Source organism: Vitis vinifera, chromosome 14 (assembly GCF_030704535.1).
Source record: "Vitis vinifera cultivar Pinot Noir 40024 chromosome 14, ASM3070453v1".
NCBI classification, from domain to species: Eukaryota; Viridiplantae; Streptophyta; class Magnoliopsida; order Vitales; family Vitaceae; genus Vitis; species Vitis vinifera.
In genome coordinates this window covers 30,204,110-30,216,128 of record NC_081818.1, presented here as the reverse complement: position 1 = coordinate 30,216,128, position 12,019 = coordinate 30,204,110, and the positions used below count along the sequence as shown (strand labels likewise).

The window sequence follows — 12,019 nt, the reverse complement described above, 5'->3', positions numbered from 1 at the left end:
TAAGAATATTGATTTTAATGGAAATATCAAAAAATAATAATATATATATTAAACAAAAATATATGTTAACATCGAAAATATAGTGGGTATGATCATATACAAGTATTTTGGCTTCTTCCCAAAATTTATTGTAAATAAAAAATTGTTTGGATATATATTTGTATTAGATTTAAAAATTTATATGATATTTATAGAAAAGGATAGTCGGTGGTTTAGAATTTTCTAGAAACATGATATGATAATGAAATTGGAGATAATTAATTGGGGTCGGTCCATTTAATCATGCCACGTTTTTCAGACTCTGAAATCTAAATATTGAATTGGTTAGCGTGCTACAAGCCTACAAGTCAATATCGTGATAAATAGGGCGCGTCAAACACTCGCCGTCGGAAGCGCGTGGACATCCCTACGTCCCTCCCTGAGACCCACCCAGACCCATCAGAAACTGAGAAAATACAAAATAGAGAATGATGGTGGGAAATTTTGAATCTTTTCTCAACATTATGTGATGATTGTAATAACCCTAATAATTTAAAGAAGTAAACAGATGTTAGGGTTTGTCATCTTAGGACGTGAATTGTTTAATGGGCAACCCTTATGTTATTATTTGAAACCCAAACGAGTGAGATCATGTCACCCACGTTTGCAATTATTCTCTTTTTATTTTCTCAGGAAAATGAGTCCATTCACCAATCACCAAAAACAAGGTCAAGGAAATGGGTGGTGCCACTGCCACAAGGGTAATCATCTGGGATACATTTTTTAAATCAAAATCAAAATAGTTTTACATGTCTAATACCAAAAATTGGCTTTTCAACTCCTTCCCTACTCATTCTTCTTATCTTCATCTTATTTCCTTTTATAATCCCACATATTTCTTTTTGGGAAATATCAAAAACTCTTTTGATAGGATTAGTTAAACAACACTTGAAAAAAACAAAATTACATCTAAGTTGGTGGTAGAGTAGGACTTTTTCTTCTTTATTTTCAAACTAATAAAATAAAGCATCACATTTACTATTTAATGCAGAGGCAGAGGCAGTTGAAAGAATTACAAATTTTGTACTAAAAAGAGTTTGGTGGGTGGGAAGTGGAGGCAAGGCAATGGGGTGATAGATGAGATGTTAGGTGATATATACATGGAGGAAGTTCTACCTTTGTTATTTTGATTTGGGGCTGGTAGAATTGTTAATGAGTATGAGTTAAGCCATCTAGAAAAATTAATGGGTTCTATTTTCTTATTCAAGTTTTGGTGGCCTTTATTCGCCTTTTTTTTCAATTGAAAATTGAAAAATAGGTGATGGGGTGGTGTCTTAAGCTGGAGGCTGAAAGGTCATTGTTGGCATAATTTTCTCACCAAAAACATGGTGTCACTATGATCATGACACTCTGTTCTCAATCAAAATATTAAAACTACTTCAAATTTCATCAATGCTCAAATGGGGTTAGAGTACCAAATCTATCAATCATTACTCTCTCTCCCCTTTGCCCTAATCTTCCAGAGTTGTGTTCATGGCATCTGATACACTTGGAGGATTGGCAATTGACTTTTCCTAGAAGAGGGCTTGCCCTACTTTCTGAGGGAAAATTCATGTCTGTTAATCATTTCCTATGGATGGGGGGGCAAATAAAAAGGAGATGATGGAGCCATCAAGATAAGGAGGCATGCCCCAAGGCCAATTCTTTTTCACATTGTATCCAGAAAAAAAAAAAAAAAAAAACACCTTGGATTCTCCTCTTTCTCTGACTCTCTCTACATACACATCATGCTTCAGATCTGCTAGTGTGTTCTTTATTGGTAATAATGGAACCAGAAAAGTGATCATTTCTCACTCAAGTGCTGGGCCACAAGGACATCAAAACTTTATCCCTTTTCCTCCCTTCTATCTATGTGTAATATATAATATGTGTTTGAGAATGAACCCCCATCCGTGTTGGTGGGACGAGGTTAGTTAGGGAGGTGACCCTCCAACCAAAAGCTGATTATATCCATAATGAGACCATTGCCCCTCAGTCTAACCTGATTTTATTTTTTTCCCATCTTCAAAGTCTGATGGCCACAACCATCCATAAGAGAGGTCTTCCTTGACCGGTAAACAGAAACTTCCATTCTTCAGGGAATGGAGAACCGTCACGCCGTCGCCTAGTTGCTTTTTGCATCTTGTGCTGAAGTCCAATTTTTAATTGGTTGGACCCCATGGTAACGTATCCTTAGTCCTTTATCCCCACCTAACTGTCGGTCATCTTCTTGAATATTTCAAGCAATATTGTTCTTAGGTTGGAGTCCTGAATGGACCAAAACCTCTAGGTATCAGGGGAAGCATGTTTGGATTCCTCTAATGCCATGGTAGGTGGCCTAGTTTTTGCACCTCAGGAGGTGATTATTTTCATGGTTTACATATGCAACAATAGTTTATAGGGATGCGAAATTGCTAAAAAAATTCTCCAACTATTTGATATTTCTTCTTAGGTGGGGCTCCTATGAAAGAAAGGTTCTACTCCCAGTGATGTTTACTCTGTGTTTGCTTAGCTAGCATACTTTTTTTTTCTTTTGTTTTTTGTGTTTGCTTAGTCAGCATACTTTTTTTAGTGTTTGCTTAGTCAGTAAGTTAGGAAGCAGAGTAGAGACAGACCTGGAATCAAACCCCTTGGCCATAGGGCCCAGATGAAAAAAAAAAAAAAAAAACAAAAGAAACGAAAATGGGAAGACGCCAAGCTCTTCTTGTGAACGAAATATACAAGGAACTTCAAATTTTTTCATCCAAAATTCTCTTACTATTGCAGTACTAAAACTATACTTAGCATTTCTTTCTATAGGTGAAAGGATGGAACAATGGTGAATTGGTGATATAAAAATCTATGGTGATACTTCACTACATGATTGGGTGTTTTTTGTTTAATAGGTGGAGGAGCTTTAAAGGGAACTTACAAGGCCTGTTTTATCATCGTTTCCGGCCTGAGACTGTCTTCTTCACAACTCCAACAGAGACTAGAAATTCATCAAGGGATGATAATGTTTTCATGTCATCTGGAGGGAAGTAGCTTGCAGCCTTCCCCATGAGTGATGTGAAGAGAAGAGAGAGTGAAGGCCGAGTAACATAACGTTCACCCAGGAGGTCGTCAAGAAATGCAAATGCTGCTAAGAAATCAGACCTGCTTGCATTTATTGGAGCTGAAAAATGAGCAGGAATTATTCTCTTGAACCTCCAGTCCTGTGTGATTCCATCAATCCAATCCCTGACCTGGAATTTTTAAGAAACATGCAAGAGATGGTCAAACTTAAAACATTTTCTGAAAGTCAGGACTCGCAATTTTTACTTTATCCCTGAGATTGTCGTCTAAACTTAAAACGGGATTTGTTTGAGACATAAACCAAATGTGGTGAGGATCTACTCAAAATATGCTACCATGAGACATGACAGGGGAATCTCCTTTCACGTTTATGCTCAGTGATTGGAAGCACTCCTCTGTACCATGATAGGGCGCACTTTTATAAATGGTAATGAGACTAGCTACAGATGCTCAAAAAAAATTGCCAGATTGTTTTTTACCTTTTCAGGAACTTTGCTAAAAACCAGTGTCTTTACAATAGGCGAAACAATCAGCTTCTGTGACATCTGAGCAAAGCTAGCATTAGGTTCCAACAGATTTGATGGACCAAGAAATAGTATTTGAAGAACCATTCTTTCCCACCCTGCACCAACAATCTACGCTAGTCAATTCCTTTCATTTCAAGCACATGTTCAACCCGAGTTGCAGTGGCATTTTTCTTAATTTCACTTCTAATTTAGGAAATTTGGAGCCGTTTGAAATGGAAGAGAGGACTAACCTTTTTGACGGTTCATCTTATTATCAACTACTGATTCCTCAGGGACTTCCTTTCCTTTACTAAGAAGTTTTACTGCCAAACCATTCTTTGCAGATGCCAAAAGTGATTCTTTGCTAATACATTCAGGTGGTTGCCTTGGGACAAAAATTACCGCGTCCGTTACCAGTAGTGTTCTTGAACGCTTATGATAAAAAGCTACCTCCACATATGGTCCTATTCCTGAAATGATTCAAAGAGCACAATTCAAACTAATGCTTCATCAGGATAAAGTTGAATCATGCTTGTGTGATTAACATTACCAACTTCAGGTGAGCTTAGAACTTTTTGTTCAATCTCACTAGCCCAAGGTGTCGACATATCCTCATCTTTCAATGTTTTGGCACGGAAAATTCCAAAAAACTCAAGTGGCAAATTCAAAGGCCAACTCCATTGTCTTGGTGCCACCCATATCTGTGCCTGAGGGAACTTTCTAGAAAATGGGCCAACAAATATTTTATGCTCATAAGCAAATGTAGGAAGGATGATGTATTCTACTGGAGCCCCCAACTCCTTCACAAGCTGCCAAGAAGCAAAACAATCCCTTGTAAATCAAGATTCATTGGTGAATCAGAAAGAAAATATGCATAGCTTGCAAAAGATGGATTGAAATAATCAAAGTGAGCAAGAAAATGGAGTTTTTATATATCTGGTAAACAAAGATGACTAACTTCATCCTATACCAGATTCCATATCCTTCTAGCACAGTACCATTCTTGGATAGCCCACCAAGAAACTGACTTGTTCAATATCAAGGCATTTTGAAACCATGTGGAAATGAGTGGACTTAGCTTCACTTTGATCAGCATCTGAATACTTGGATTCTTTGTGCAAAATGGATTAACAACCCAAGCAATTAAACAAAATGATGGGGTTGGGGGAGGGATGTCACAAAAACTTGAATGACCTTTTCGGAAAAAAAAAAAAAAAACATGTTAAGAAAACACCTAAAACTCATGATAACAATATGGGAGAAAAAAGACTCATTTTCAAATACGATGAAAATAAAATGCAACATTTTGGCTTTAGGCAGATACAATTGCTGCCATAGTGTCTTACAAGTATCGATGGACACATGAGTAAAAATAGAGAACTAAACAGAACCTGAATACACTCCTTGGTAGGTGCAATGGGTGCATGGACCCATAGTCCTCCAGATTTGAGCTTTATAACTGTCATTCGAATGTTTGTTGAGACACTGCTGAAGCCCAAAGCTTGCTCTTGCTCGAATAGCCATATGCAGTCCTTCACAGCCTACCAAGGACATTTATGCGATGGAAAGGATTAGTTTCTGTAATGAAAAACAACCTGAAAAACCTAGGCCAAGTAGGGTAATACCTAGAGGGGGTGAATGGATGTATTTAAAATATTTCTTAAATAGGGATATGAGTTTTTAACTCAATTAAACCTACGAGATATCAAAGATAATATATATATGATCAAAGTAATCACAATAATCACAAAAATAAGCAATGAGACACAGAAATTTTTTTATGTGAAAAAACCCCCACACTAACCGTGGAGATAAAAAACCACGATATATAAGACCTTTGATCTAAATCCACTATATAAGATTAAGTTACATAGATTTACCTGACAGTTTTACCCTAAAGACTTACTCTCCAATACTTACAACTTGTTCCACGTCCTGAATGCAACAACCTCCAATCGCATCAGGGATACAGGTCTTCAACAACCCTAGATTCAACGCTTGAATCTTTCTTGAGAGATTGGGAATGGTGTGGCTTGTTAGGCTCACTCTTCGATAAAATTCCTCCAAAATCTCTCACCCTAGAAGAGTTATAATGAGGTATATATAAGATATAAGTCGAAGGGAATCAGTATCTCAAAGTTTCCAAACTCAATTTGGGTGAATATCTCGAAAATATTTTGTCATATTATGGCAAGATTCAATAGGAGCGCTTAAGCGATACCAATGCTAGAGCGTTGTTCCCTACTCAAGGGGTCCCTACAGTTTTTAAATATTAAATAAAATATTTTTTAATCCAAAAAAACATACCGATCCTTATTATACCTTTGATTACCTAACTTGCCACAAATCAAACCTTTTTAGATGTACTAGTGACTTTTCGATTGGATGAAACAGTAACCATGAATCTTCAATGAGAATAAGTCACTCTTTAAAAAGAGTCTTAAGCCAAAAAATAAAATGGAATAAAGTTACCAACAAACAATAACGACTTATTGTCCTAACACGTCCACCTACTTCCAAGTTCCAACTTAGTTAACTTACAAATTTCTGCTTAAAAATTGGAAAAAATTGTTATGCAGCCTAAGTCACAAAATGTTCTAGCTTTGTTACATGGCAACCCAACCTCCGAAGACGACAGGCATTGAAAAGGTGTTGTGGACATTTTTGTTTTCGTTTTTTCACTTATACATACTCACCAAGGTCACTACATACCTAGTACTCAGAAATCTGAAACACCTTCCAAATCATCAAGTAGTGTTGTTTATAAAAGCTAAATTGATTAGCAAGAAAATTTCTCCTAGATTATTTTCAAAAAGGTTGTCATTAGAATCTTTTATGATTCAAATATTAAGGGAGATGATGAAATGAGAGCTTTCTTCAATTTCCCCAACTGAACAATAATATTGAGTTGAAGTAACTCAAAATAAAAAGCCTACATAGAATAAGGCACAAAAGAGTAATAACAACCAAACACTTGATCTATAGAATAAAGGCTTTCATGGAACACTTGATCGCTCATGTCCAAAAAGGCATACAGGTAAGCCAATCAAGTAATCACAGTGGTTCATGCATCAAAATCAAACAGCCCAGAGATAGCTTATGACCACTAATATCACAATTTTTCACCACTCAAAGGTATAGAAAACTCTGCAAACGCATAGGCAAAATCATAATCTAAAAAATAAAACCCCTAGATAATTATTTTCCCTTTTTTCCATGGTACAGAAAGCAAATAACAGCAACCCAAGTTCTTGAAATTTGAAAAATAAAATAGGGGGAAAGTCAGAAGCAAAGACAAAGATAAAGAAGACGACCTCAGTCCTAATAGTGCGCCTATTGAGAAAAGGGCCAAGAGGGAAGGGAAACCCAGTGAAGTTGAGATAAAACCTGCCGCCGCCACTGCTGTTGGTACTGCTACTGCTACTGCTGCTAGCAGAAGCAACCACCAAATTGATGAAATCTCTGCTTCTGTTTCTGGGTTTCAACTGCAAGCAAAGACCCTTCAAGGATCCACCAAGAAAAGAAGAATTAGGTCCTCTGAAAGAGATGGGGTTCTGCAAAAGAGAAGATTTTGGGGAGAACACGGCAACGGCTGCCACCATTTTTGTTCTGAAAATTCTATACCATAAACCCACTGGAAGTTGTGAACGTAGAGTAGTGCCTCCAAGATGGTCCGGACCCAGGTTTGAGATTACAGGCTATATTTGTGACACGTGGAGTTCCATTATAGATTGTCCTACATGGATTTTGAGGATTTTTGTGTGGATGGTGAAAAATACTAAATAGCATCCAGGTAAATAAGGTGGTTTTCACTTATTCTCGGCGGGGATGAGAATGGGGCGGTTTCGGGTCAGGCCCTCCGACCAATTAATAATCATGTGTCATTTATTTATATCTATTTTTATATTTATTAAAAAAATTTAATTGGACGGTACAAATATAAAACATTCTCGTACCCATCGGTAGTGTGTATTTTTTACTTTTAAAATCTTAAATTATACTAAAAATAAATAAATAGATATTATAAATTTTTATAATTTATTTATATGAAAAGTAAAATATCTTATTATATATATATATTAAAAAAAAGTTGAAAATTAAAATAAAATAAATTAAAATAATTTTTTACTTAATAGTTAATAGTAAGATGGAACAAAATCTATTAACACCTGATTTTGAAAAAATCTTAAACTCATTTATATTTATTCGAAACTAATAATGTCTTGGAGACTTAAATCATTTTTTGATTTTTAATTATTTCTACAGTTAAGTTATCCTATTAATCTCAATGTCTTGTAGTTTTAAAAAAAAAGTTACATTACAAAGGAATGTGAGGTTAAAAATCAAATGTCTCATTATTTATTAATTTATATAAATAAAAATGATAAATCCATTAATTTAATATAATTAAAAGATAAATATATTTTTTCTTATATTTCTTTATCTTAAATAAAATAATAAATAATGAAATTAAAAATTAATAATGTGGAAGAGTTACCAGCCTAATGGTTTCGGGTTGGTATATTTTTTAACCCACGCAGCCCTGGATGTCAGAGAACATTTTTTTAGGATGATAAGAGATATCACATGCAGCATCCATCCTCTTGATACTTTGGACATTGTACTAGGAGCAATGTTGTTTTAATTTTGATTATCCTGTAATACCCAAGTAATTAAGGAAAGAACTTCCAATTACTCTGAAACATGCAATTTTGATCACAATCCATGGTCTAACTATGTGTATTCATATACATATCAAACAAACTCACTGGCAAACAAAACCATACTCTTTACACATTCACATCACACAGAGATATCAAAATAGATTTCATGTAAATCAAGCCATAGAATCACACTTCCCTGACTATAATCACTTGCTTTAACTTCTTGCAAGAGGGACCCGTATGCATATATGCCCAAAGAAATCAACTTCTTGCAAGAGGGACCCATATGTATATGCCCAAAGAAAATAACTTCTTGCTTCCACCAGTAGTCAAATTCCAAAAACTCGCAGTTACAAGATATGCTAAAAGCTGGAATTATTCTGGAAACAGATTGAAGGATTCAGGGGGGCAGGCCCTGGGAGAGAGTGGAGTCGTCAAATTGTAGTAGCTGATGCTATTCTAGTGGAGGAACAAACTTGTATTCACAGGGCTTACGAGCTAAGCAACCAAGAGCATTCAAGTAATGATTTCCCTTGCCAGCCAATCCAGACTAGGATATGCAAAGTACAGCATCAGAACTGATGGCAGAGCAAAGAGAACTGTGATGAGTATGTACAAGGCCAGAATGGCTGCACTGGCAGGTATGGCATATAAGACAATGAGAAGAAGTATGACCACCAATGGGAACTTAGCTGTCAGCTGAACAAAGAAAACCAGTGACTTGTGAAGAGAAGAATGTAGTCTCTCAAGGGTGAGGTAGTTATTTACATGGCCATCTTCATGGTTTGATCCTGATGGTCCAGAATGGTGAATAAATTGTTCCCTCCTGAGGATTCTGTGGTTCACTTGACTCCCCAGGGCTAAATTGCTGTCTGATGACCAGACTGGTTGATGATGATCTCCAGAAAACGAGGAATGAGACTTCTCTCTGTCACCATTCATGCTCTCAAGCATCCAGAGAAGAAAGTAGTTCTTGCGAGGGAACTTGAGGCTTCCCTTGTAAACGAGACGGAAGGATAAAAGGTTGCACCATGGGCAAGAGATGAAGAGAGGAAGTTGAATTGGTAGAGTGGGAAATTTCACAACAGCCCAGTGTAGTCCAAGGATGCAATTTTTACAGAGGGTATGGCCACACCATAAAACATAGGGCACATTTTCAACAATGTTGAAAGATTCAAAGCATATTGGACACTCTAGACCTTCCTCTCTGCTGATATTTGAAGAAACCTCATCGTCTGAGCATTCAGAAGCAACTTGAGTTGGTTTTGGAGAGTTGTTCTTCAGTCCAACACTTCCAGCTATGCAGTTGGATGCAAAATTCCACATCATGGAAGTAGAGATTCTCTCTCCAAGAAGAACATCAGTTGCTAAACTTGTGCAGGCTGAACATTAGAATGCAATATTCATCATCAGCCCAAGCCTTGAGGAGTTCACTTCCCATCATGACAGCAGCATCCTCATTAAAAGAAAAATTATACCTGAAAGGAAAATGGGAAGTAAAGTGCTCACCAGATCTCCTTGAATGACTCCAGTTCAGTAGGCATTTCAGTTTCCACCAGAATGGAATCTACTTTACCGGAATAAGCCAGTGCTCCATCTTGGATTAATGGCCCTGAAAACACATTACAGGGAGACTGTGAATAGACACACATTTCTTTCTGGAAGTCAACCTTGGTTTTAGTCCAAGAACAAGTCTCCTTACGGGAGTTTCTCGACTCAAGTGCAGCTAGAAGTTAAAAGGGGTACACAGTTTGTAGTTCTTTTTTCCCCCTGCATCTTGCTTATTCTAGAGGTCCTGAGTACTAGAAAGTTCACTGCTTCCTTTTTCCCCTTTATAAATTTTATTTACATATCGAAATAAAAACTGCTAAGCATGTTTGTTCACAGTTAAAAAGAACAACCTCACAAAAGGTAGGATATTGATAAAAAATCAAGAATACCAATAACCACTATTAAGGATCAATACAATCCGGAACAGATTGAAACAACCTTGAATTTTGACCTATGAACTATATCATTCAATGATTCTAACCATAGAAGATACAAAGTCATTGACTATTGTGCTCTATGCTCAATGCTCAAATGAAGTCATGGACAAACCAATGAAGGATTCTCAATGTGAACCTTTCATGAAAAGATTCAGGACACATAAATTCAGGTAGCTTGAAGAGGCAACAAGGATAAACACCATGGATTGCAACTCCAACTTCCTGGTAATTAACACCGATGTACTGAGCTACAGAAGCACCATAATGATTGGAGTATAGCGGTAAAAACTCAGCTGATCTCAGCTCACTTCAGAACGAAGATCTAACTGAAGCTCAGGCCAGCTTCTTTGATCCAGTCAGAGCAAGAATCCACTCTAACCATTTGCTACTTAATACTAACCTCCATGTTAGCAGACCCATTGACAATGATTAATAGAAAGAATTTCAATTAACCACTCGGATCAAATTATCCCCAATTTCCATCAAGCAAGTAAAACCCACTCCCCTTTTCGTTGGATTGCTGAATAAGAGTCCAAGCAACATTTCGAACCCTAACACTCTCCATATGCAACCCAATCGAAAAGAAAAACACAAACTGATTACATTTTATCTAATCAAAAAGTGATCAGAGCCAACAATGGGAGTAAAGAAAATGCTTTTTGGATTGTTTGGGAGACAAGCTCACTGTTTGAGCCACATATGCTCCACATTCATAGACTATCACATAACCCATAGAAACCATTAGAGGACCTCTAAATTATTACAAACCACGATTGAACCAAACAGAACAATCCCGAGCCAATTCATCCACCAAAAATTGAAAAAAAAAAAAACAATTTGAAATACAATAAAAGGGAAAAATAAAATTAAAATCGGAAGATCCGCAATATTGGGAGATGAAGCGATCTTTACCGTTTGTTTGTTTCTCGGGACTCCGAATGAAAACATGGAGGGAGAGATTGAGAAGAGGGTCCTCAAACCATGTACGTCGGTGTGTCGAGGAGCCCAACTGCCATTTGTTTTATTTGCCTTTTTCCCTTTTTATTCGTTAAAGCTGTCCTCGCGTCAGGGAAGAGGAGCCGAGTGAATTAGAAACGACGTCGTTTCGGTTCCAAAGCCATATCGTTTAGGGCTTGGTCATGGTAGTTGGAACCATAAGTTCGGAACCTACAAGTCAGAATTAGCGAAAAGGGAAAAACAGCGATCCAATTCAATCAAAATTCTTCGATTTGGGAATTTTATAAATCATTTTTTAATGGTTCAATTTTCTACATTCTTGTCTCCTAATAAAAAAAATCCAATGAAATCCACTGAATTATATATATAAATTCTTGAAGTAATTTATTATTATTAAATTATGGTGAAATTAATTTTTAAATGTATATATTATATTTTGGATTAAAAAATTTACATATGTTTTGAATTTTAGATCCAAGTTGATTTAATTATTTCCAAAATAAATTACACTTTAAATTAATTTGCATCCAACCTATTATTTAAATCGAATCAAACTAATCTTAAAAATTATTTGGTTGGATTTTTCTATTATTAAAAGGTTTGCAATTTAATTTTAGGATGAGTAGCGTGCACGGCAAACGAAGAGAAAAAAAAATTATAAATTTCATTTCTTTTTTGGTAAGTTTTTTATAGCAAAGTTGGATAGACATGGCACCACATGACCAAGGCTTATTATGCCATAAAGGCCCATTAAGACCGTTTCAATTTGGCCCACCACAAAAACCAAAATGCTGACGTAGAAATTTGGATCTCCAGGAGTGGGCTACCAATA

The 12,019-nt window shown here is 36.3% G+C and overlaps 2 protein-coding genes across 2 annotated transcripts; both read right to left on the bottom strand.

Annotated features, from left to right (window-relative positions):
* Positions 1-2,719: 2,719 nt before the first annotated feature.
* LOC100268024 (uncharacterized) lies at positions 2,720-7,232 on the bottom strand. Its single transcript, XM_002284155.4, has 6 exons — positions 6,893-7,232; positions 4,970-5,119; positions 4,129-4,387; positions 3,830-4,048; positions 3,552-3,694; positions 2,720-3,242 (listed from the first exon to the last, which is right to left on the bottom strand). The coding sequence occupies exons 1-6, from the start codon at positions 7,178-7,180 to the stop codon at positions 2,943-2,945; spliced, it is 1,359 nt and encodes a 452-aa protein (XP_002284191.1). The 5' UTR covers positions 7,181-7,232; the 3' UTR covers positions 2,720-2,942.
* Positions 7,233-8,304: 1,072 nt separating this feature from the next.
* On the bottom strand, positions 8,305-11,500 carry LOC100854732 (uncharacterized). The gene is made up of 3 exons (XM_010662809.3): positions 11,143-11,500; positions 9,752-9,854; positions 8,305-9,624 (listed from the first exon to the last, which is right to left on the bottom strand). Exon 3 carries the CDS (start codon positions 9,569-9,571, stop codon positions 8,759-8,761), a length of 813 nt encoding a protein of 270 aa, XP_010661111.1. The 5' UTR covers positions 9,572-9,624; positions 9,752-9,854; positions 11,143-11,500; the 3' UTR covers positions 8,305-8,758.
* Between the last annotated feature and the right edge of the window lie 519 nt (positions 11,501-12,019).